This window comes from Triticum urartu, chromosome 1 (assembly GCF_003073215.2).
Source record: "Triticum urartu cultivar G1812 chromosome 1, Tu2.1, whole genome shotgun sequence".
NCBI lineage: Eukaryota > Viridiplantae > Streptophyta > Magnoliopsida > Poales > Poaceae > Triticum > Triticum urartu.
In genome coordinates, this window is record NC_053022.1 from 1,184,005 (window position 1) to 1,209,218 (window position 25,214).

At 44.8% G+C, this 25,214-nt stretch overlaps 1 protein-coding gene and 1 pseudogene across 2 annotated transcripts; one reads left to right on the forward strand and one right to left on the reverse strand.

Annotated features, from left to right (window-relative positions):
• The first annotated feature begins 10,679 nt into the window (after positions 1 to 10,679).
• LOC125541065 lies at positions 10,680 to 17,343 on the forward strand (annotated as a pseudogene).
• Positions 17,344 to 18,977: 1,634 nt separating this feature from the next.
• LOC125541077 (disease resistance protein RGA5-like) lies at positions 18,978 to 24,653 on the reverse strand. 2 transcript variants are annotated; one of them, XM_048704571.1, is made up of 7 exons: positions 24,424 to 24,653; positions 24,164 to 24,316; positions 23,731 to 24,009; positions 22,768 to 23,624; positions 19,699 to 21,701; positions 19,527 to 19,585; positions 18,978 to 19,375 (listed from the first exon to the last, which is right to left on the reverse strand). In XM_048704571.1, the coding sequence occupies exons 4-6, from the start codon at positions 23,592 to 23,594 to the stop codon at positions 19,533 to 19,535; spliced, it is 2,883 nt and encodes a 960-aa protein (XP_048560528.1). In that variant the 5' UTR covers positions 23,595 to 23,624; positions 23,731 to 24,009; positions 24,164 to 24,316; positions 24,424 to 24,653; the 3' UTR covers positions 18,978 to 19,375; positions 19,527 to 19,532. The 2 variants fall into 2 exon arrangements, with proteins under 2 accessions (XP_048560528.1, XP_048560521.1); XM_048704564.1 differs by having other exon boundaries at positions 19,516 to 19,585.
• Positions 24,654 to 25,214: the final 561 nt, after the last annotated feature.

Consider the following 25,214-nt stretch of genomic DNA (forward strand, 5'->3'; position numbering starts at 1 on the left):
TGCTTTCTCAAGGAACGCATTAAAATTCAACGGAACAACAGCACGAGCCATCTATCTACAATCAAACATAAACAAGCAAGATACTAATCAGGTACTAAGTTTCATGATAAATTTAAGTTCAGTTAATTAAATTAATTAAAGAACTCCCACTTAGATCATCCCTCTAATCCTCTAAGTGATTACGTGATCCAAATCAACTAAACCATAACCGATCATCACGTGAGATGGAGTAGTTTTCAATGGTGAACATTGTTATTTTGATCATATCTACTATATGATTCACGCTCGACCTTTCGGTCTCCGTGTTCCGAGGCCATATCTGTATATGCTTGGCTCGTCAAGTATAACCTGAGTATTCCGCGTGTGCAACTATTTTGCACCCGTTGTATTTGAACGTAGAACCTATCACACCCGATCATCACGTGGTGTCTCAGCACGAAGAACTTTCGCAACGGTGCATACTCAGGGAGAACACTTCTTGATAATTTAGTGAGAGATCATCTTATAATGCTACCGTCAATCAAAGCAAGATAAGATGCATAAAAGGATAAACATCACTTGCAATCAATATAAGTGATATGATATGGCCATCATCATCTTGTGCTTGTGATCTCCATCTCCGAAGCACCATCGTGATCACCATCGTCACCGGCGTGACACCTTGATCTCCATCGTAGCATCGTTGTCGTCTCGCCAATCTTATGCTTCCACGACTATCACTACCGTTTAGTAATAAAGTAAAGCATTACATCGCGATTGCATTGCATACAATAAAACGACAACCATAAGGCTCCTGCCAGTTGCCGATAACTCGGTTACAAAACATGATCATCTCATACAACAAAATTTATCATCATGCCTTGACCATATCACATCACAACATGCCCTGGAAAAACAAGTTAGACGTCCTCTACTTTGTTGTTGCAAGTTTTACGTGGCTGCTACGGGCTTAAGCAAGAACCAATCTCACCTACGCATCAAAACCACAACGATAGTTTGTCAAATAGACTCCGTTTTAACCTTCGCAAGGACCGGGCGTAGCCATACTCGGTTCAACTAAAGTTGGAGAGACGGTCACCCGCAAGCCACCTATGTGCAAAGCACGTCGGGGGAACCGGTCTCGCGTAAGCGTACGCGTAATGTTGGTCCGGGTCGTCTCGTCCAACAATGCCGCTGAACCAAAGTATGACGTGCTGGTAGGCAGTATGACTTATATCGCCCACAACTCACTTGTGTTCTACTCGTGCATATAACATCAACATAAATAACCTAGGCTCGGATGCCATTGTTGGGTTTCGTAGTAATTTCAAAAAATTTCCTACGCACACGCAAGATCATGTGATGCATAGCAACGAGAGGGGAGAGTGTTGTCTACGTACCCACGCAGACCGACTACGGAAGCGTTGACGCAACGTAGAGGAAGTAGTCGTACGTCTTCACGATCCAACCGATCAAGCACCGAAACTACGGCACCTCCGAGTTCGAGCACACGTTCAGCTCGATGACGATCCCCGGACTCCGATCCAGCAAAGTGTCGGGGAAGAGTTCCGCCAGCACGACGGCGTGGTGACGATCTTGAGGTACTACAGCAGCAGGGCTTTGCCTAAACTCCACTACAGTATTATCGAGGATTATGGTGGCTGGGGGCACCGCACACGGCTAAGGAATAGATCACGTGGATCAACTTGTGTGTTTTTGGGGTGCCTCTGCCTCAGTATATAAAGGACTAGAGGGGGGAGGCTGGCCGGCCAAGCTTGGCGCGCCAGGAGAGTCCTACTCCCTCTGGGAGTAGGATTCCCCCCCCCCAATCCTAGTTGGAATAGGATTCCCGGAGGGGGAAAAGAGAGAGGGGGCCGGCCACCTCTCCTTGTCCTAATAGGACTAGGGGAGGGGAGGGTGGCGCGCAGCCCATCTAGGGCAGCCCCTTCTCTTTTCCACTAAGGCCCATATAGCTCCCCGGGGGGTTCCGGTAACCTCCCGGTACTCCGGTAAAATCCCGATTTCACCCGGAACACTTCCGATATCCAAACATAGGCTTCCAATATATCAATCGTTATGTCTCGACCATTTCGAGACTCCTCGTCATGTCCGTGATCACATCCGAGACTCCGAACAACCTTCGATACATCAAAATGCATAAACTCATAATATAACTGTCATCGTAACCTTAAGCGTGCGGACCCTACGGGTTCGAGAACAATGTAGACATGACCGAGACACGTCTCCGGTCAATAACCAATAGCGGGACCTGGATGCCCATATTGGCTCCTACATATTCTACGAAGATCTTTATCGGTCAGAGACCGCATAACAACATACGTTGTTCCCTTTGTCATCGGTATGTTACTTGCCCGAGATTCGATCGTCGGTATCCAATACCTAGTTCAATCTCGTTACCGGCAAGTCTCTTTACTCATTCTGTAATACATCATCCCGCAACTAACTCATTAGTTGCAATGCTTGCAAGGCTTAAGTGATGTGCATTACCGAGAGGGCCCAGAGATACCTCTCCGACAATCGGAGTGACAAATCCTAATCTCGAAATACGCCAACCCAACATGTACCTTTGGAGACACCTGTAGTACTCCTTTATAATCACCCAGTTACGTTGTGACGTTTGGTAGCCACAAAGTGTTCCTCCGGTAAACGGGAGTTGCATAATCTCATAGTCATAGGAACATGTATAAGTCATGAAGAAAGCAATAGCAACAAACTAAACGATCATCATGCTAAGCTAACGGAATGGGTCAGGTCAATCACATCATTATCTAATGATGTGATCCCGTTAATCAAATGACAACTCATGTCTATGGCTAGGAAACTTAACCATCTTTGATTCAACGAGCTAGTCAAGTAGAGGCATACTAGTGACACTCTGTTTGTCTATGTATTCACACATGTACATTATGTTTCCGGTTAATACAATTCTAGCATGAATAATAAACATTTATCATGATCATAAGGAAATAAATAATAACTTTATTATTGCCTCTAGGGCATATTTCCTTCACTAAGCGCAGATGGCATTAATCCTTTTGGGGAGCAAAGCAGCAACCATAGCACCTGGCCTGTGACTCTATGTTTGTATAACCTTCCTCCTTGGTTGTGCATGAAGCGGAAGTTCATTATGATGCTAGTGCTCATCCAAGGCCCTAAGCAACCCGGCAACGACATTGATGTGTACCTAAGGCCATTAGTTGAAGAACTCTTACAACTGTGGAATGGAACAGGTGTACGTGCGTGGGATGAGCACATGAGGGAAGAATTTGACCTAAAGGCGTTGCTGTTCGCGACCATCAATGATTGGCCTGCTCTCAGTAACCTTTCAGGACAGACAAACAAGGGATACCGCGCATGCACGCACTGTTTGGATGATACCGACAGTATATATTTGGCTAATTGTAAGAAGAATGTGTACCTGGGACATCGTCGATTTCTTCCGAGCAGGCATCCCGTAAGAAAGAAAGGCAAGCATTTCAAAGGTGAGGCGGATCACCGGAAGAAGCCTCGCCACCGTACGGGTGCTGATGTACATGATATGATCAAGGATTTGAAGGTGGTCTTTGGAAAGGGTCCTGGTGGACAACCTGTTCCGAATGACGCTGACGGACGCGCACCCATGTGGAAGAAGAAATCTATATTTTGGGACCTGCCCTGTTGGAAAGACCTAGAGGTCCGCTCCGCAATCGACGTGATGCACGTGACGAAGAATCTTTGTGTGACCCTGCTTGGCTTCTTGGGCGTGTATGGGAAGACAAAAGATACACCTGAGGCACGAGAGGACCAGCAACGTATGCACGGAAAAGACAGCATACATCAGGGTCATGCAAGCTAAGCTCTTACCAAAGAAGAGAAGGAAATCTTCTTTGAATGCCTGCTTAGTATTAAGGTACCGTCTGGCTTCTCGTCGAATATAAAGGGAATAATAAACATGGCAGAGAAAAAATTTCAGAACCTAAAGTCTCATGACTGCCACGTGATTATGACGCAACTGCTTCCGGTTGCATTGAGGGGGCTTCTACCGGAAAACGTTCGATTAGCCATTATGAAGCTATGTGCATTTCTCAATGCAATCTCTCAGAGGGTAATCGATCCAGAAATCATACCAATGTTAGAGAATGATTTGGTGCAATGTCTTGTCAGTTTCGAGTTGGTGTTCCCACCATCCTTCTTCAACATTATGACGCACGTCCTAATTCACCTATGCGAAGAGATTAATGTTTTGGGTCCTGTATTTCTACACAATATGTTCCCCTTTGAGAGGTTCATGGGAGTCTTAAAGAAATATGTTCATAACCGTGCTAGGCCAGAAGGAAGCATCTCCAAGGGCCGTCAAAATGAGGAGTGTTGGGGAACGTTGCAGAAAACAAAAAATTTCCTACGTTTCACCAAGATCCATCTAGGAGTTCATCTAGCAACGAGTGATTAGATGCATCTACGTACCTTGTAGATGGCGAGCGGAAGCGTTCAAAGAACGGGGATGATGTAGTCGAACACGACGTGAATCAAATCACCGGAGATCCTAGCACCGAACGGACGGTGCCTCCGCGTTCAACACACGTACGGAGCGGATGACGTCTCCTCCTTTCTTGATCCAGCAAGGGGGGGAGAGATTGATGAAGATCCAGCAGCACGACGGCGTGGTGGTGGATGCAGGGCGTCACAGTAGCAGGGCTTCGCCGTGTACTATGAGGGAGAGATGTAACAGGGGAGAGGGAAGCACCAAAGGCTGAGGTATGAAGTCCTCCCTCTCCTCAACTATATATAGGAGGGCCAAGGGGGGGGGTGCGCCAGCCTAGGAGATCCAATCTCCTAGGTGCGGCGGCCAAGGGGAGGTTTCCCTCCCCCCCAAGGCACCTAGAGGTGCCTTCCACCATTGGGACTCTTCCCTTTTGTGGAAACCTAGGCGCATGGGCTTTTGGGGCTGGCGCCCTTGGCCCATGCAGGCCAAGGCGCACCCCCTATAGCCCATGTGGCCCCCCGGGACAGGTGGCCCCACCCGATGGACCCCAGGGACCCTTCCGGTGGTCCCGGTACAATACCGATAACCCCGAAACTTGTCCCGATGGCCGATACTGCACTTCCTATATATAATTCTTTACCTCCGGACCATTCCGGAACTCCTCGTGACGTCCGGGATCTCATCCGGGACTCCGAACAACATTCGGGTTACTGCATATACATATCTTCATAACCCTAGCGTCACCGAACCTTAAGTGTGTAGACCCTACGGGTTCGGGAGACATGCAGACATGACCGGGACGACTCTCCGGTCAATAACCAACAGCGGGATCTGGATACCCATGTTGGCTCCCACATGCTCCACGATGATCTCATCGGATGAACCACGATGTCGAGGATTTAATCAACCCCGTATACAATTCCCTTTGTCAATCGGTATGTTACTTGCCCGAGACTCGATCGTTGGTATCCCAATACCTTGTTCAGTCTCGTTACCGGCAAGTCACTTTAATCGTACCGTAATGCATGATCCCGTGATCAACCACTTGGTCACCTTGAGCTCATAATGATGATGCATTACCGAGTGGGCCCAGTGATACCTCTCCGTTATATGGAGTGACAAATCCCAGTCTCGATCCGTGTCAACCCAACAGACACTTTCGGAAATACCTGTAGTGCACCTTTATAGTCACCCAGTTACGTTGTGACGTTTGATACACCCAAAGCACTCTTACGGTATCCGGGAGTTACACGATCTCATGGTCAAAGGAAAAGATACTTGACATTGGAAAAGCTCTAGCAAACGAACTACACGATCTTGTGCTATGCTTAGGATTAGGTCTTGTCCATCACATCATTCTCCTAATGATGTGATCCCGTTATCAATGACATCCAATGTCCATAGCCAGGAAACCATGACTATCTGTTGATCAACGAGCTAGTCAACTAGAGGCTTACTAGGGACATATTATGGTCTATGTATTCACACGTGTATTACGATTTCCGGATAATACAGTTATAGCATGAATAAAGACAATTATCATGAACAAAGAAATATAATAATAATACTTTTATTATTGCCTCTAGGGCATATTTCCAACAGAGGAGGTCATTGAGTTTTGTATTGACTTTATTTCTGACCTTAAGCCGATTGGTGTTCCTGAATCGCGGCATAAGGGCAGACTGGATGGAAAAGGCACGCTAGGAGGGGAACAAATAATATGTATGGACGGACATTCTCTCACTGAAGCACACTACACAGTTCTACAGAATTCCGCCTTGGTGGCTCCGTATATGGATGAACACAAGAATTTGCTACGCTCCAAACACCCGGAGCGGTCTAATGACTGGATTACACGTGAACAAACCAGGAGTTTCGCCAGCTGGTTGCAGACACGTACCATGCATGACACCTCTATTGAAGATGACCTGTACTTGCTGTCCCAGTTACCATCTTCGAATATAATGACTTTCAAAGGGTACGAGATAAATGGTAATACATTTTACACGACTGCCCAAGATAAGAAGAGCACCAACCAAAACAGTGGTGTCCGCTTTGATGCAGAAACCAAGACAGGAAAGGAAACATATTATGGTTATATACAGGACATATGGGAACTTGACTATCGATGTGGTTTGAATGTCCCTTTGTTTCGGTGCAAATGGGTCAATATGACACGAGGCGGGGTAACGGAAGACCCGCAGTACGGAATGACAACAGTGGATCTCAACAATCTTGCGTATGCAGACGAACCATTCGTCCTAGCCAATGATGTGGCACAGGTTTTCTATGTGAAGGACATGTCTACCAAGCAGAAAAAGAAAAGATAAGGAAGCGAATGCATCGTACGATGAGCCAAAGCGGCACATAGTTCTTTCTGGGAAGAGAAACATCGTGGGAGTGGATGACAAGACAGACAAGTCAGAAGATTATGAAAAGTTTGATGAAATTGCTCCATTCACAGTGAATATTGACCCGAGCATCCCGTTAAATGATGAAGATTTTCCATGGTTACGGCGCAAAGGGACACACGCGAAGAAAAAGTTTCACACCCAAAGATCTGGGATGTGATCGGCTTCACTATCATCACTTTCTTCTGTGTTTCACACCCAGAAGGGAATCTCTGTAATAGTTAGGGTAGTTAATTATGTGTTTTGGCATTTGAAACGCGAAGAAATTTTATGTGCAAACAAATTCTTTCATGCCTTTACTGATTTTTAAAGTTAAGTTATTCACAAACTAGTGATTCACACTAATTTCAAATAATTCAAAATTTAAACTATTCAAATTTGAAAACTACGGGCACTAACAGAAAGTTTGTAATTTTTTGTACCTAAAGCAAAAATATTCACAAAGAAACTCTAAATACACAAAAAACAACTCAAAAATAAATAAAGCAAAAAAAAGCCCGCCTACTAGGCAGAGCGGCCTGCATACGACTAGAAACCCAACCTGTTGTTGGGCCAGGATGCAGGCCCGCAAAGGCCCAGTAGGCCACAGGGCAGCACAGAACATGTAGGCCCAGTAGGCCTGCTTTGGAGAGGAGCTCGAGAGAGCTACCGCACGGGGGTTTATAAACCAGTGCGGTCGCCCCTCGGCTAGCGAGGTGGGACTAAACTTGCCGCACCGCACCTGCGCCAGCGCACCCCCTTTAGTACCGGGTCGTGGCACCAACCGGTACTAAAGGGGGGCCTTTAGTACCGGTTGGAGCCACCACCCGGTACTAAAGGGGGTCGCTTCCGCCTTGGCCTGCCAAAACAGGCCTTTAGTACCGGTTGGGCTCCAACCGGTACTAAAGGCCCCTCCTATATAAACAACACTTACGAAAATTTCAGTTTCTCATCTGCTTCTTCTCCTCTGCACCGTCGCCCGCCGCGCCCCGTACGTCTCCATCCCTCGTCGCCGCCCCCGTCGCCGCCCTGTCCCCGTCGTCGCCGCCCCGTCTCCCCCCGTCCCCGTCGTCCCCGTCGTCACCGCCGCCCCGTCCCGGCCCGTCCCGCGCCCGTCCGTCCCCGTCCCCGTCGTCACCGCCGCCCCGTCCCGGCCCGTCCCGCGTCGTCCCGTCCGCTCGCGCCCCCGTACGTCCCGTCGTCGTCGCCGCCCCCCGTACGTCCCCGTCCCCGTCCGCCGCCCCGTCCCTGTCCCCGTCGTCGTCATCCCCGTCGTCGCCGCGCCCGTCGCCGTCCCCGTCGCCGCCCCCCGTCGCCTCTCGCCTCGCCGGTGAGCGCACACACATACATTTTTTGTTTTTTAGTTATACAAATAGTTAGAAATTTTTTCTATTTTTAGAAATTGTTAGAAATTTTTCTGTTTTCTAGAAATAGTTAGAAATGTTAGAATTGTTAGAATAGTTAGAAATGTTAGAATTGTTAGAATTAGTTAGAAATGTTAGAATTGTTAGAATTTTTTTTGTTTTTTAGTTATAGAAAATAGTTATAAAAAAGTTAGAATTGTTAGAAATTTTCTGTTTTTTAGAAATTGTTTAGAAATTTTTTTCTGTTTTTTAGAAATAGTTAGAAATGTTAGATTGTTAGAATAGTTAGAAATGTTAGAATTGTTAGAAATTTTTCTGTTTTTAGTTATAGAAATAGTTATAAAAAAGTTGAGAATTGTTAGAATTTTTCTGTTTTTTAGTTATAGAAATATTATAAAAATGTTAGAAATGTTAGTTATATAGAAATTTAGAAATTTTAGTTATTAAAATCCAATCATTAAAAAAATGTTACTTTTTGCGTGCATATAGCTAGTATTTGTTCTCGACGATGCCCGGCCCGCATCCTCGCCGTCGATCCGTCGCGACGACGTCCGACTGACCCATGTCCGGGACTGGGCTCCGCCGGGCTGGCACTGGAAGGTGCTGCCTGGAGGGGCGCGCCGCTTGATGAGGAACCCGGCCCCGGGTTCCATTCTCGTAATAAAGGCCCTGAAGCTGGCGCAGGGGACTAATCTGTGTGCATTCTGCGTTTGCGAGAACATTCGCATGATGGCGTCCGAAAGGAGCAGATCTCAAAGACAGGAATGGGTACGCTTGTCAGAACACTATTCACAATTTTTACACCATTATCGATATCTAGTCACATAACTAATATACACATGCATATTGATCTCCTTCTTAACAGTTCAAAGAGGTGCGGGACAAGCTCCTAGAAACGGAGCGCGTAGAAGCACTTCAAGAGGAAATAGCGGGATTTTTGGTCGACCAGGTCATAAATCCAAAGGGAGAATACTATTACCCGCTACCGCCCCCATCAACCAGGTCATGAACCACTTCCAATTGTCATCGTGCTCCGAAGGCACCAATTAGGCTAATGCCACTGGCTCCGAAGGCAACATGCATATGTAGGAGAAATTGTATATAGCTATACATGTGTGTATGTGTGAAATTAATATGGTGGTTTGTGAGACATTGATGATATATATATGATTGGTTCTACTAGAAATTCTATTTATATATATATATGCATAACGTGTACAATGTGTAGTATCGTAAAATACCAGCAAACGAAAAAGAATTAAAATGGAAAACACAAAATTAAATAAAAAGAAATCATAAAACCAAAAACCTCCCAAACATTTTAGTACCGGTTGGTGTTACCTACCGGTACTAAAGGGCTCCCGGCCGCGGAGCTGATTCGTGCCACGTGGTTACCCTTTAGTACCGGTTCATACTGAACTGGTACTAAAGGGAGGGCCCTTAGTGACCACACTTTAGTGCCGGTTATGAAACCGGCACTAAAGGGCCTTACGAACCGGTGCTATTGCCCGGTTCTGCACTAGTGTCTATTAGCTGGGCAAGTGACATAGTTCATTGATTTTCTTTCTTTCGTTTTGATATGTATATACCGAGGCAAGTGAGATGTCTTTCTGGTGGCCACTGTCACATGGAAACCTCTGGATGCTTGCTATATTATCGCTGTGACAGTAGCACCCGCCTCTCCTATGAGAGAGATATAAAAAAGTAAATCAACAATAGATTACATGTAAGATTTTATCCATATGACAACGATGAAGGGTCGATTTCAGCTAACACGTATGGCTATTCGTCGACACAGAAACAACAACACTCCGTTCCACGATTTTCCTATTTTACATACCTGACGAACATAAAGCACACGGTGTATCTAAGTTTCAACAAAGTGGATTTTTTAACATTCATAGAAAAAAACACTCATGAAGGGTCACTCTTGACCCGTCACGTACACCCATTTGTCGACACGACAACCCTTTCCTCAAAGCGAATCAACAAATACACCCCGTTTCACGACTTGCCTATTTCGAAAACCCAAAAAACTGTAATCACACGGTATCTCAAGTTCAACAACACGTTTTTTGTACCATTGATAACAAAAATCTCCGGCAGCCCAAAAATTAACGAGGAAATAATGAGGAATTATTCCGTCAATCTCCTCTCAAAAAAAGAGGAAGAAGAAGATACTCTGACAAAAAGATCACATTGCCAAAATTAGCCAGGACGGCTCACACGGACGAGAGCCGAGAAAAGAAGCTTGAAGAGGAATTTGACCTGAAGCCTCCTGATCTGATTGCAACGCGGCGACCTGCAAAAACCCAACCAGTTTCCATTTCCAGCCAAGGAGCAAAAACTTTGCGGCCGCCGCGGCCTCAAAACCCTAGGGCCCAAACCCCTCCGTCGAATCCCGGCCGTTCGCCCGCGGATCCGACGGTCCAGGTCGCCCGGCCCGTTGTACTTAACACAGCCGCCTTGCTTCCTTCTCTTCTTCCCCCACGAGAACACACGCGCGCACGCATTGGTAGCTGCGAGGGGAGAGAGAGAGAAAGGGGAACGGAGCTCGAATCCCTCCCGAATCCGGCCCATTTCCGGCGGTCTGCGGGCCGTAGAACGACGCGCCGCGCCTGATTCGGCCGGTCCGGGCAGGAAAGGGCCGTTCTTGGCGCTCGCCGGGTTCTTGTGAAATCTTGGGTTGGGGTCGAGGACGGCGGCGGGCGCGGTAATGGCGGCGGGGTTTTAGGGGGATAAGGCTGCGGGGATCTTGTTTGGTTTTGTTTGTTTGGTTGGTGTGGTGGTGGGGCTGTTTCTTTCTTGCTGGCGGCGGCGGCGGCGGGTATCGATCCGATGGTGACGGAGATGGCGACGCGGGGAGGGGGGGAGGCGGTGTGCGGCGGGGGAGGGGGCGGGGAGGAGGGCGAGCGCGGGGACTTCGAGCTCTTCCGCAGCGGCTCGGCGCCGCCCACGGTGGAGGGCGCCATGGCCATGGCGTCCGGCGGCGGCGGGGAGGTGCTGCTGGACGACGAGCTGCGCGCCGACCCGGCCTACCAGAGCTACTACTACTCCAATGCGCACCTTCAACCCGCGCCTCCCGCCGCCGCTGCTCTCCAAGGAGGACTGGCGGTCCGCGCAGCACCGCCTCCGCTCCTCCTCCTCCTCCGCCGCCGGGCTCGGCGGGATCGGCGACGGCCGGAGGGCGCCCGGGGACGGGCTCGTCGGCCTGCCCGGGATCGACCACCCCCGGCAGCGCGGCTTCTCCGGCATCTTCCAGGTGGTGGTTCCTTCCTCCCGGCAAGCAAAGATCTCGTTTTTCATCTTTCGTTTTCAGCATGCTGTTCGGCAGTGCTGTGTGTTATGACTTGCTATGAGTGAAGTGGACTGGAAACACTGGGGTGTGCGGCCGGTGGTCAACTGAATAGTCCAGGTTCATACAGTATGTGTGTATGAACTACCAGTTCACACCTTGCAGGTTGCAGCTGGCTACTTCATACGGTTAACTGAATAGTGCAAAGTTCATAGTACATCATGAGTCTAGTCTTGGTCTTGCAGCTGTTTGATTTATCGATTGGGTGAAGGCATGCTTCTCAGTGTGATTTGAAGTGGCATATATATAGGAATGGTCTGTACTCATAGCTTGCAGGGTGGAACAAAGAGACGCTATTCAGTTTGAGTGTTGAATAGTGTTGATTGATTTATGAATTCTCAGCCAGTTTTTCTTTCTTTCGTAGCATTAACTCGGATGGGTTATTGTAACTGTTATCACTAACAGTTGCTGAATATCCTTTTCATATTGACTGGATCATGAGAAGCGCTGAGGTTCCTGGATAACCTATCTGAATTTACTGGATCATGAGAAATGTTCTCTAGGTCTTCACAATGTTTCATTTCTATAATGCCTGTTTGTGCATCTATGCGTCTGAATAACCTCAAGTATTTGTTCTAGCATGTTTGTTTCAGTTTGCGATTCGTGTTGGATGAACCAGTACCTGCATTAGGCCAGTAGAACGAACCTTCCAAACTCTGGCTTCCTCACCAGTATATACTTACTTCACTATTCCTGATCATGTTTATAGACCATCTGTCCTGGTTCCATGTTACAACTGCGAACAATCTAATTTGGACAGTTCTATTTCTATTCAGTTTGATATTATGCAAGGCGGCTTATCTGATCTGTACAATTTGCTGTAAATGTTCCAGGAGGACTCGAATCAACGCGACATGGATAGACAGAGTGCCAACCACAACCGCAATGATTTCCTGGATTCTTCTGGAATGCAGTATGCTCTGCATCGCGAGACTGGATCTATGAGCGGCCTGCAGCGTGAGAGCAATGAACAGACCATGGCTGATATTCGGAACAATGAGTTGTCATCACATGCGTATGCATCTATTCTGGGGCCTTCACTCTCTAGAAGTGCATCCCCTGATCCTGAGCTTGTGAGGAGGGTACCAAGTCCGTGCCTGCCTCCAATTGGTGTGAAAGTTGGCGCTTATGATAAAAAGAGTAATGGTGGCTCCTCTTCTTTCCGCCGCAGTTCGTCTGCTGTTGGTGAACCTGATGATCTGGTGGCTGCTCTATCTGGGATGAACCTGTCATCGTCGAGGGCCGGTAATGGGCAAGCTATGGACCAGTCTAAGCTCTACCAGGATGTTGATAATGCCAATAGGTTCCTTTTTGATCAAACAAGTGGCAATCAGCAGCACTCCTTCATGAAACGTCCTGAGCAAGGGCATTTTAGGGCACCTGAGGGGTATTCGGCTAATTCAGTCAATTCTTCTATGATGAGAAATCAGATGAATGCTGGTAACTTCACATCATCTGACAATTCCTCAGTTGGATCTGGCTATGCTTCGCCTAGGATCGGCGCAAGGTCCCCAGGAGGCACTTTATCTTCTAGACAAAATTTAGGTGGTGCATCTAACTACCTGGGCTACAATGGAGTTGGAAGTCCGACTGGAGGATCTTCCCTTCAGATGCCTATCGATCCGTTATATGTTCAGTACCTTGCTGCCCAAGTTGCAGCCAGTTATGATGATCCTTTCATGGCCGGTGGACATCTAGGAAATTCTTACATGGATTTACTTGGTCCTCAGAAGGGTTGCCTTAGCCCACTGCTTCAGTCACAGAAGAACTATGGCTGCTATGGAAATCTTGGATTTGGCCTTGGTTATGGCGGTAGCCCTTTGACGAGTCCTGTTCTGCCCTCTTCACCTGTTGCATCTGGTAGCCCACTTAGGCACGGTGAACGCAGCATGCGCTTTGCATCAGGCATGAGAAATTTTGGTGGTTCTTTTGGTTCGTGGAATCCAGATCTGGTTGGGAAGATGGAAGGCAATCTGATGCCCTCACTTCTGGAGGAATTCAAGAGCAACAAAAGCAGAACTTACGAGCTCTCTGAAATAGCCGGGCATGTCGTTGAGTTCAGGTACACTTCTGCATTTAATGTGTATGAACATTATAACATAACAGCATGTAAACTGTAATGATTTGTAAGTTGTATCACACAAGCGCACCATACAGTTATTGTTACATCGTAGTCAGTAGTCAGAGCTATTTCTTTCATGGGAACAAGGCATAGCATGAACTGCTATATTGCATACATGAAGAAATATATATGGATAAACTGAGCAAAAATGAGGAATAATAAGATTAATGTTCTCTTACAGATTGTTTCTACAGCCTAGTGATAATTATTAAGAGTACTCCCTTAGTGTGCATATGCATCGTACAGTCTTAGGGGCAAATACCCAACAGAAAGCACACTAATCCTCCTTCGTTCTGATCACTCAAATAATGAAAAGTGTTTTGGCCATTCCATTTTAGCAAACACCTAGCAATATGCTTCTATGTCCCTCTCAAATGTGCATGTGTGGGTGCACACACATACTGCACAAAGTCGATAAAAATTATGAAACATATTTTTGTAGTGTGGAACACGCATGAGCATAATGCATTATGACACCTAACAAAATCCCCAGTGTGTCTATTTAACAATGTTCAGCAGTTTGCACAATTTTGCACAGGGTACTGACCCCCTTAATTACTGCTGATTTCTTATTCATGACTGGAAGTATGCAGAACTGTAAAAGATATATCTTCTTGTATGCTTATTTAGTTTACCAACCATTGAATATTTTGTAGTGCTGATCAATATGGGAGCCGATTCATACAGCAAAAGCTTGAAACAGCTAGTACTGAAGAGAAAGACATGGTTTTTTCAGAAATTATGCCTCAAGCTCTCACATTGATGACTGATGTATTTGGAAATTATGTTGTTCAGAAGGTATGGGAAGCTAATTTGTTTGAGGTGATGGCCTTGACTCTAAGTATATGGTACTTATCCTTATGGTCTGCCTTATGTCCAGTTTTTTGAGCATGGAAGCACTACTCAGATAAAGGAACTCTCTGATCAGCTTATTGGGCGTGTCCTTGCTCTTAGTCTTCAGATGTATGGATGTCGGGTTATACAAAAGGTGCTTATCAACATTTTCAAGTTAATTTTATCTGATAAGTAGGAATTTCTGATTTCTAGACTTCTTGCATGGGCGCATTTACAATGACCATCTTTTTTATGTATTCCCATCGCTTGTTGAGGTTAGGTATACAGTTTTATCAATCATTGAAATAATTGTTAGTATGACTATGATTACCAAACCACCTCTTTCCACTAGCATATACAATAGAGGATTTCTGGAGCAAACAATGTAGCTGTTATTTCAGAAGGCATCAATGTACAGATTAACTTGTAAACTGTCGCATGATCCTTCTCTGCTTAACCATACCCTCGTGTATATATACTTACAACTATGTTAAACCTTTTGCACACATACCTAAATACATAGATGGCTGGAAGAGTAAAGGCAGCTTGAGTCATTTGATGATACATGTGTGCAGGCTATAGAGGTCGTGGATTTAGCTCAGCAGACTAAAATGGTTGCTGAGCTGGATGGACATATCATGCGCTGTGTACGTGATCAAAATGGTAACCATGTAATCCAGAAATGCATAGAGTGCATCCCTCAGGACGTTATCCAGTTCATTGTCTCAACTTTCTATGGTCAAGTTGTGCTGCTATCCACTCATCCATATGGTTGTCGGGTTATACAGGTATGCTAATACTGCATAACATGCCCCCTTGATAAATTCATTCTGAAGTTTACAATTAATATGTAATAATCTACCTCGCTCATTATCATGTAAATTACCAGAGGGTGCTGGAGCACTGTGATGATCCCACAACACAGCAGATAATGATGGATGAGATTCTCCAGTCTGTTTGCTTGCTGGCTCAAGATCAATATGGTAACTATGTTGTTCAGGTGAGTACCACACACATCTTTTTGAACATTCTTGCATACCTTGAACTTATCCAAGCTTCTACTGTATTTTGTAGTCGGCTATTTTGTGCAGTATCATCTGAAGGTTATCATGTTGTTCTAATGCTTGAAAATTACTAGTAACTGCATGTTAGTTTTCCTTTTGTACTCCCTCTGTTTCTTTTTATTCCGCATATTAGGTACCAAATTTATATTAGAAAATATCAACATTTGCAGTACCAAATAATCCAATATGAAAATATACTCCATGATGGATCTAATGATATTGATTCAGCATTGTGAATGTTGATATTTTTTTTCTATGAACTTGGTTAAACTTCAGATAGTTTTGACTTAAGACAAACCTAATATTCTTATTCATTACTAAGACGTGGACTTTACACATCTTTTTTCTTCAAGTGTCTTGCAGTGAACTGCACTAGTCTGCCTTCTGTTTTGGGTAGTAGCATCCGCAGGCTGCCGCACTGATCTTTCTGCTTACTGTTTACTGTTTAACAAGTGGATCTGTATTTTTTTTTGTAGACTGCTTACCGTTTGCTTTTTTTTGATGAATACTGAGATCTGGACTTTGCACTCTCAGTTCTGAGATTTTTAACCTTTTATTCCCATTTTCACAATACTTTGTTTCTGACAATGCTTGCTGAACTTTTACAGCATGTTCTGGAACATGGCAAGCCACATGAGAGAACTGCTATCATTGACAAGTTAATTGGGCAGATTGTGCAAATGAGCCAGCAAAAGTTTGCTTCAAATGTCATTGAGAAGTGCTTAGCTTTTGGTAACCCTGTAGAGCGGCAGATCTTGATTGGTGAAATGCTTGAGTCTACTACTGAAAGTGAACCTCTTGAGGTCTGCGTTCTTTCAACATTTTTTACCAAGCTCCCAAGAGAATCTACATGCCAAATATTTGTTAACCTTGCTGATCTACATGCATATGTCCTTGTAGGTAATGATGAAAGATCAGTTTGCAAACTATGTGGTGCAGAAGGTGCTGGAGACTTGTGATGATCAGCAGAGAGAGATGATCCTCACAAGGATCAAAGCTCACCTGAACACACTGAAGAAGTACACCTATGGGAAGCACATAGTCGCGCGTGTTGAGAAGCTAGTTGCTGCTGGAGGTATGTTTTGTCATAAATATACACAGATTCAGCATGAAGATCTTACATATGTTAACCATATGTCTGTCTTGCTCTTGTGGATGCAGAGAAGCGCCAGGGGCTTCAACCAGCATGCACCGCCGCCTGAAGGCGGGACTATGCAGTTGTACAGCTAACAGTGGCTAGGTTTGCGCTCGCGTTTCCCCCCAACAACCGAAAACCCTATAAGATCGACTAGTAATGGTACCGGCATGAATAAGATACAAATCTTGGTTGCACTGGAGAGAGTGTACATTCTGTAGCTGAGGAAGCAAAGACTAATCTGAGAGACTAAGCTGTAAAGAGGAGGAAGAGGGTGGAGTATGTTTAAACATGTTACTCTGCTCACTGTACAAATTTAGCACTAGAGAAGAGAAGAGAGTGAGAAAGCTGTTAGCTGTCGTAAAAATGACCGAGTTGAGAGCCGCTGCGACTACTTTTTTAGTTATCCTGTTGTGTGTCTCGTGTCGATAGAAGCAAACAAACCATGATGATGGCTTGCTGTTGTTGTAAGATAAAACTCTTTTCTGCAGTTTAAGCTGAAGTTATTAGTATCAGCTTTGCTGAACTGTTGAACAGTTCGTTGTATTAATGGAGTGTGTCGTCTGTAATCTAATCCAGGATGATGATATGCATGAGTTAGTTTATGTTCTTGCCAAGTTTTTCTCTCACCAAGATTCATGGTGTTTGGTATTTATAGCCAAGCATAACTCATATCTGTAGGATCTGAAGTATACTGTGCTAGTTACTGTTTATTGGAGTGTGTCGTCTGTAATGCTAGTTACTGTTTATTGCTTGATTTTAAAACCTTGCAAATAAATTTGGATGTAGCTCGAATGGTAGGAGCACGTGTAGGCTATGCATATCAGATAAAATGTTAAAACAATTTTTGAAAATATCTTGGCATTAAACTATTTCATATACATTTCTTATGCACTTAATATGTTTGGCTGTGCACAGTGGTAATTCTAGGGCAGAGTAGGAGGGTAGGCTCAAAGAAAGTAACTGAGCTAAAATGGTGGCGATGAACTGTCCATACTCTTGTGTAATTCAAATTTGCACATCAACAGTCTTGTGTGATTCAAATTTGCATATCAACATGGGAATGAAAAAATCTTAAGGTGGTCATGCTTTTTGTCATTGGAATAAGCATGTTGAGATCATATCCAAAACTTGCATTCATAAATTTAAATTTCTCATAAATCTATTTAAGAAACACAGCCCCAACATAATCAGCTATTTTGATCATGGACACATCTAAAAGCAATGTTGTCCCCACGAGCTTAGGGCATTCACCGAATCAACCCCCAAGACTCATTTGTCGCCCGACGTCCCCCATTTTTTTGAAAGGCGGACAAGTGGGACACAACAATTTTTACTTCTAAGTCCTTCTCTTTCCGGACAAGACATATAAAGGGCCCCGTGAACTGATTTTTTAGTGAATCTTTGAAAGATAGATTTTAAAAGAGCAGATGATGTACGCCGCCGCCGCCACGCGCTTCCGCTCCCGTGAGCCGCCGCGGCCATGCATAGTCACGTTTGCGCGGTCGCCTCATGTCGCCGGTGCACCACCGCCTCACTACGCTGTCGGCGACGGCTGTGGGTGCACCGCCTCGCCGCGCTGCCACCATGACGGGCCACCGGCACACATATCAATGACATGTGGGTCCTAGGCCATTGTTTAACTAAAAATAGAAGAAAAACAACTTTCCATAAATTATACTATCCTCCCTTGAAACCTCTTTTACGGGGAGATTTTGCAGGAGCAGTTGGAGTTGCTCTTAGGAGGCCAGCACCGCACATGTCCTCTTCTTCCCATGTCGGCCCTCATGCTTCTTTTGTTCGGCTTTTACCTCTTCTGATTTAACTATGTGTAGGCTAGAGCTGAAACCGACTAGAGTACATATAGAGAAAATGAAAAACTATGAAGAATGATCCAGTTAAATCGGCACAAATATATAGCCCTTTCTGTCACCGTCGGATTAGGCTTCATTTGGCTTTGAGACGGAGCTTTCAAACATATGAAAATAATTTGCAGCCATGAGGTACACATGCTTGTTAGTTGGAAGCACACTTTAAAAATAGTACGTGTAGTTGGAAGCACACTTCCCATTTGTATGTAACAGAAACATGTTGGCTAAACTAGTAAATACTACTACCTCTGTCTGGAGTTACTTGACGCTGAAATGGACGTCTCTAGATAATACTCGCTGAAATGGTAAAACTAGTAAATTCTAGCAGTTCCGGACGAAGGGAGTAGTTTTTATGTAACAGTTCCAACAGTAAACCACAGTTTTTATTTGAATTAAAGAGCTCAGATTTCATTCATCATGAAACTGATAATACACCCTCAGGTTTATCCGGTTCAGCTTAAAAACAAAATACACGAGTATGTCATGGGCTAGCCCTCCCATGTAACAACATGCAAAACAGAGGAGCAACGATGGCCCTCAACTAAAGCAAAGCAAAGCTATCCTTGTAAGGACTTATTCATTACAAAACCAAGCAATATCTCTTTCTGCAAGTGACTGCCATTTAATAGAAGTTCATCACACAACTTCCAGCAAAGTTCGAAACCTTTGCACGGCCAGCACCCACCCAAAAATGTTTGTAAAACATTCATCTCCGATGCCACCAGAAGTAACCCCACCGTCCCGGGCCCCTGCTACCTGCATACCGTGCAATTCTTCTCTGCAAGATAGACCAAAAAAACATCTAATATCCATAGGGAAAATATTTTTCAAGCAATTATGATTCCTTGTTTTCCATCTAGATCACTATAGACGTCAGAGAAAGATGGAAAACATAATAGGCAAATATCTGCTACATACCGAGAGCACACCTGACGCTACATACCGAGAGTTCTCCTCCTCTCCTCACACAAATCGTCATCATGAGCATCTTGGTAGATTCAGAGATCAGAATCAATGCAGAAAGTAATAAGGTCAGTCCGTCATTGAGAAAAAAACACACACGTAAGTGCACAAGTAATTACTTAGATGCAGCGTGAGTACCTTCTGCTATATCCGGGATCATCCGAATATAAAAAAACACACACGTAAGTGCTTCGAGGGCGTGCCTCACCGCAGCCTCCGCTTCCTTTGCCTCCCCAACCCTCGCTCCACCACAATACATATAAACCGTGACACCCCGCAGAAGGGAGAGCAGGTTCCCCTGCATGCCCAAGTCGAAACCACAGTTTCCATCCTCTTTCGCCACCCGCACGCCCAGGCTGAACCCAACTGCTTCCGCCTTCGGCAAAGCCCCTGGTTCAAACTTAATTTGCGCTGCTGACCCACAAATCAATTGGAAGTCTACCATACAGCGGAACCCATCTGCACGGATGACTAGCAGCCGTTGTGTTTGGTGGGTACTCGTTATGTGGAGACGGCGAAGGGACAGCAACCCCCCAATGATTTCCACGTCCTCCTGCTGCACTTCCTTCACTGAATCGAGGATTAACTCAGAGAGGTTCGAGAGATGCGAGGGGTCTCTCTTTATCCACCCTCGCAGTGCAGAGAGTTGGCTGGGCATTTCCGACACAAATTTGCGGAGATGTACAGGAGGCACCCAGCGTTCTCCCAAGAGGTCCATCAGTTCAAAAGATGTTTCTCCGGAATTGCAATCAATACTTAGAATTTCGATGTGATGTAGGTTGCACAGAGACTTCACGAAACCTTCATACAAATCGAAACTACCATCCTTGAAGTAAACCTTAAGCTCCCTCAGCCTTGTCAGGTTGCCAAGCTCTAGTGCAATAATGTTCAGAGAGACCAAGATCCCCCTCAACACTTCAATGGATGTAAGATTCTGCAACACACCAGGAGTTGGAACCAACTTACCGTGAAAAATATTTAGGTAGATTAATCTTCTCAATTTAGAAAGAGTGGACGGCAATCCATCTAGCTGATAATTGTCTCCAAGATCCAACACCTCCAAAAACTGCAGGTTTCCTATCTCAGCCGACAGTTCCCTGATTTTGGTACCTGATAGATCTAGGTACCTTAGGTGGATTAAATGTCCAACACCCTTGAGGTTAAGCTGCAGGCTGCTACTTTCCCCAAGGTTACAGTCCGAAAGATCAAGTACACGCAGAACTTCAAACATTGACAGACTTGGCATGATACTAACAGCAGGTGGAAAGATAGTAATTGACCTCACTCGTGACATACTCATGATATTTGTGAGAGGCTTGGCTTGATGATCTTCCTTTTTATTCTGAAGGGACAAACGGCGGACATTACTTTGTGAAGATATGCTATTCCCAGTGCCATCCAATACATTAACAAACTTTGCTTCATGTGACAAGTTGCGGATAAGGTCCAGAACCATATCATGTACACGGCAAGCATATACCTGGCCTATACCATCATATATTGGCTGGATCATACTTCTATTAATGAGCTGGTTGAAGTAGTTTAATCCGACCAAAAACAGGCTGGTCCCTTGATCTCCATGGTGGACAAATCCTTCGGCCACCCACTTCCATATCAGTCCATCTCTATCAATCGTGCTATCTTCTGGATATATACATAGGTATAGTAGACAAGTTTTCAGATGGGACGGTAGATTATAATAGCTGAAAGAGAGTATTCTCCGCATCTCCTCTAAACTATTATCTTCTGTTAGTCCAGAGCCAAGGGATTGGAGCAGAACATCCCACTCACACTTTGGTTTCACCTTCTGGCCACCAGCCAAAGCACTAGCAATAGTAATGATGGCTAGTGGTACCCCACCACATTTCTTCAGAATATCTGTAGACACTTGTTCAAATTCATTTGGACATCCACTCTCGAATGGAAATATTCTTTTGTAGAAGAGTCTTCTGGAGTCATCAACAGAAAGTGGTTCCATTTGATAAACCGAATCATGGTCCGACGAGCAACATGAATTGGAGACACTGACAATGCGGGTTGTCGTAATTAGTCGACTGCCTACATTATTCCTGTTGGAGAAAGCAAAGTTGATGTGTTCCCACAATTTTTCATCCCATATATCATCAATTATGACAAGATACCTACATTAGTTCAGAGTATCAGTGTAAGGTATATACATATCACAAAGTTGAGAATCATATGAATATATGGGTAGAAATATACAACTATAAGGGCATATATTTAGAAACAAACTAGTAAGAAGGATGCATCTCAAACTCGATAATCTGATTCTCATGAAGCATGCATTATGAGCTTCCAATCAGATGATGAACAAAATGAACAAATATTTAAGATTCTAGGGAGTAAAACACAAATGGCAAGTTGTTGGATCAATGACCATACGTAAAATACAACCAACTTTAGAAATTCAAATGGTCGGGTAGATATATCAAAAAGTCCCTGGTACAGATTGGCCCACTAATTTAATATGTGACAGCTAATGAACTTCTTGGAGACTTAGATTGTGTGGCATTATCCTTTCGTCTATATTTTGTTGATATCAAGTTTCAGAAAGGCATGCATGGAAATATAATGTGATAATGAAGAGACAATTTAACTTGTTTGGTCATCAATATTCAATAAAATGTAAATATTTTAGGAACTTTCAAGGGCAGCATTTGCGCACATTGTCACCCTTTAAAATATGTGCTTTAAATGGGTGGGGTAAGGAGAAATATAGAAATAAGTTTGATTTAAATGTTTGTAACATTTATCTTCCTCTTTTCTTCCTTTCCTTTTGGTGTATTATTTGTTACAGTTGTCACTACACTCACTTGGTGAAATGTAAAATGTTCAGATGGATTGCTTCGACTGATGCCAGTAAGTTCAGCCATTGCAATGAATACAACAAGAAGTACTTGCCAACTATTTTTATAAAGGATGGAAAAATCTAGCCTATATATTGTAATGAATGCAACAAGAAGTACTTGCTTATTATTTTGACAATGGAGGGAAGAATATATATAAGGTTTACAGTCTAGTGCAAACTGCATATGTCGGTAAGGGTGACCTTGATGAAAAAAGTATTCTGAACCCTTCCGCGTGTGACATCAAATATATTTATACACTATTACAATATTACTTGTACAACTAGCATAGGAAACAAAATTGATAATAGTTTTAATTTTTTCTGTAAGTGATGCATACCTCTTGTTCTCCAGGAATTGATGAAGCTTTTTAATAAGATGATTAACATCCAGTATTGAAAGATCTGACTGAGGGTTGCCGTCGCTGAGATCAATGAGGATATCCCTTAAAACCTTCTTCATGTCAGGGTTCTGACCGACGGGAACAAATGCCCGACAATCGAAATCACCTTTAATCTTGTCGTATACTGCTCTAGCAAGAGTGGTCTTGCCCAACCCTCCAAATCCAACAATGGAGACCTTCTTTAGTCTGTTCTTAGAGGCATCATCACCCTCCATGGAGAGCAACCTCATGAGCTCATCATCCCTCTTCCCATATATGCCAACTAGCTCTGTCGCTTCTGCGTACAAAGCTCGAAGACAAGGATCAATAGTAATTGGTTCCGTAGGATTAGGAACAACTACCTTGTTCCTGTCACGCCTAGCGGCCACCTTCTGGAGTTGCTCCTGGATGTCCTTGATTGCGTGAGCTATCCCATACTTATCCTTGACTTTCTTCAGCAACTTGGTCGTCCTCTTCATGAGCCCCTTGAATTTGTTTGTGGCGTCGTCAGGCTGAATGTGGTCGACTCGTACGAGGAACTTGTCAACGACATCCTCGATGACGTAGGAGAGCTCTCTGACATCATCGGCCCAGAGCTTGTCTTGTTTGTCGAGCTCGTCCCGCGGCACCTCACCAATCTTGACGAGGGCAACGTTCATGCTCTCAAGCTCCTTCAGGAGGTCCTCGATATTTTTCTTGACGTTCTTGTGCAGCTTGTACTCCCCCACAAGTAGGTCGGCCAGCTTGGGGATCAGCTTGGCAATGGCACCCGTGACAATATCCATGAGAGCTCTCTGGACCAATCAGCTGGAAACCTGCAAATCGATGAATGTAGGGATCTGTAATTAACGCAATCCAAGCTCTGGTGGAAGTGAGTAGCCAAGCCAAATCAATGAATGTTGGGATCTGGACCAAGCCCACCTTTGGTGTTTCAGAGTAGAGCAGAACACAGCAGCGGATGGTGACAACGAAGCGGAAGCGGCGGCGCTTTAATTTCAACGAGCTCCTCTAGAACTGAGTTGCCAATCCAAACTGCGAGATCACTTTGATGCTTCACGGCAGAGCAGAACACAGCGGCGGCGTCATCGTCGGATGGTCACTTTTGATGCTTCATCAGCAGAGCAGAACACAGCGGCAACGAAGCGGAAGCAGTGCCGGCGCGCCAGAGGCAACACGGCGGCGGATGTCGCTTCACTCGATCTGTAAGAATAAGTAAGAACTTACAATCTAGCAAATCAGCAGATTAATAAGAAGAGAATAGCAAGAAAGATGGGAGGGATAATGACTGGAAAGCAATAACTTTTTAGATCCAAGCATTGCTACTTTACTGGAAACAAATCGACAAGAAACATACCCGAAATGTCCACGGAGGTTGGATGAGGCAGCGCAATGGAGGAGACCGAGATGAAGCGGAGACGAGGAGCAGAGGAAGACCACCAGCAGTCAAGAGAGTAAATTGCTTGGAATCTCCGTACTAGATAGATACAGAGCCCCACGATCCCACCCTCTGGATTCAATCAACACAAATGGATCAGAATCTCAAGCAGGTGAAGTAATAAGTTTTAGATCTAAGCATTGCTACTTTAACTGGAAACAAATCAACAGGAAACATACCCAAAATGTCCACGGACTGTGGAACTCAGTTGGCAGGGGCGAGGACGAAGGAGGAGATCAGCAACAAGGGCGGATGGATCTTATTCCAGGGAGCGCAATGGAGGAGAGGACTGAGATGAGAATGAGGAGAGGAAGGGAGTACTCAGTGGAGACGACAAGCACTCAGTGGAAGACCAGCACGACAGTCAATGCAGAGAGAAAATTACTACTCTAGTCTAGCACGCTCTTCGAATAGTACTAGAGGGAGGGGATACAGAGACACGCATTCAGATAAATATAATGCAGACATTGGGCAGTGATGCTTCATGTATCATTATCCCTAAATGGCCCTTTTAAAATTTAAGCATAATCCTACAAAAATGTATCCTCACATTTTTTTTGCCAGAATGTATCCTCACATTTGACAGCTTGAAGTTATGCTAAACTGGGGTTATCCTCCTTTTTGAAAAAAACAATACATGTAGTGATGCTAAACCAAACATCAAACGGTTTAGCATTGATATCTAAGGCCAGATTTCGAAGTAAGTTTTTGAAGAAGCCAGTGAAACAAATAAGTTTAGAAAGAGCCATTTAGAGGAAACACCACGTGCTTTAGTGCATTAAGGCCAATGCATCTCCAACGCGGCTCACCAAATCGCCCATAGATGTTCAGACGGGACAGTCTGGACACTTTTAGTCTTACAACACAGACGCCCATTTTGGATCGACTCGTCCGAAATCCCTAAGGTGGCCCCAAATTGGGGTGGGGGGGGGGGGTGTCAAGAGGTCCGCTACGCCGGACTACGTCACAC

Excerpts from the sequence above, each read along its gene's own strand:
- LOC125541077 (XM_048704571.1), bottom strand. The coding sequence starts at position 23,594 with ATGGATATTGTCACGGGTGCCATTGCCAAGCTGATCCCCAAGCTGGCC. Across the intron at positions 21,702-22,767 it reads CAATTCCTGGAGAACAAGAG|GTATCTTGTCATAATTGATG; the intron begins GTATGCATCACT and ends GAACTAATGTAG. Across the intron at positions 19,586-19,698 it reads GATCCCGGATATAGCAGAAG|ATGCTCATGATGACGATTTG; the intron begins GTACTCACGCTG and ends GAATCTACCAAG.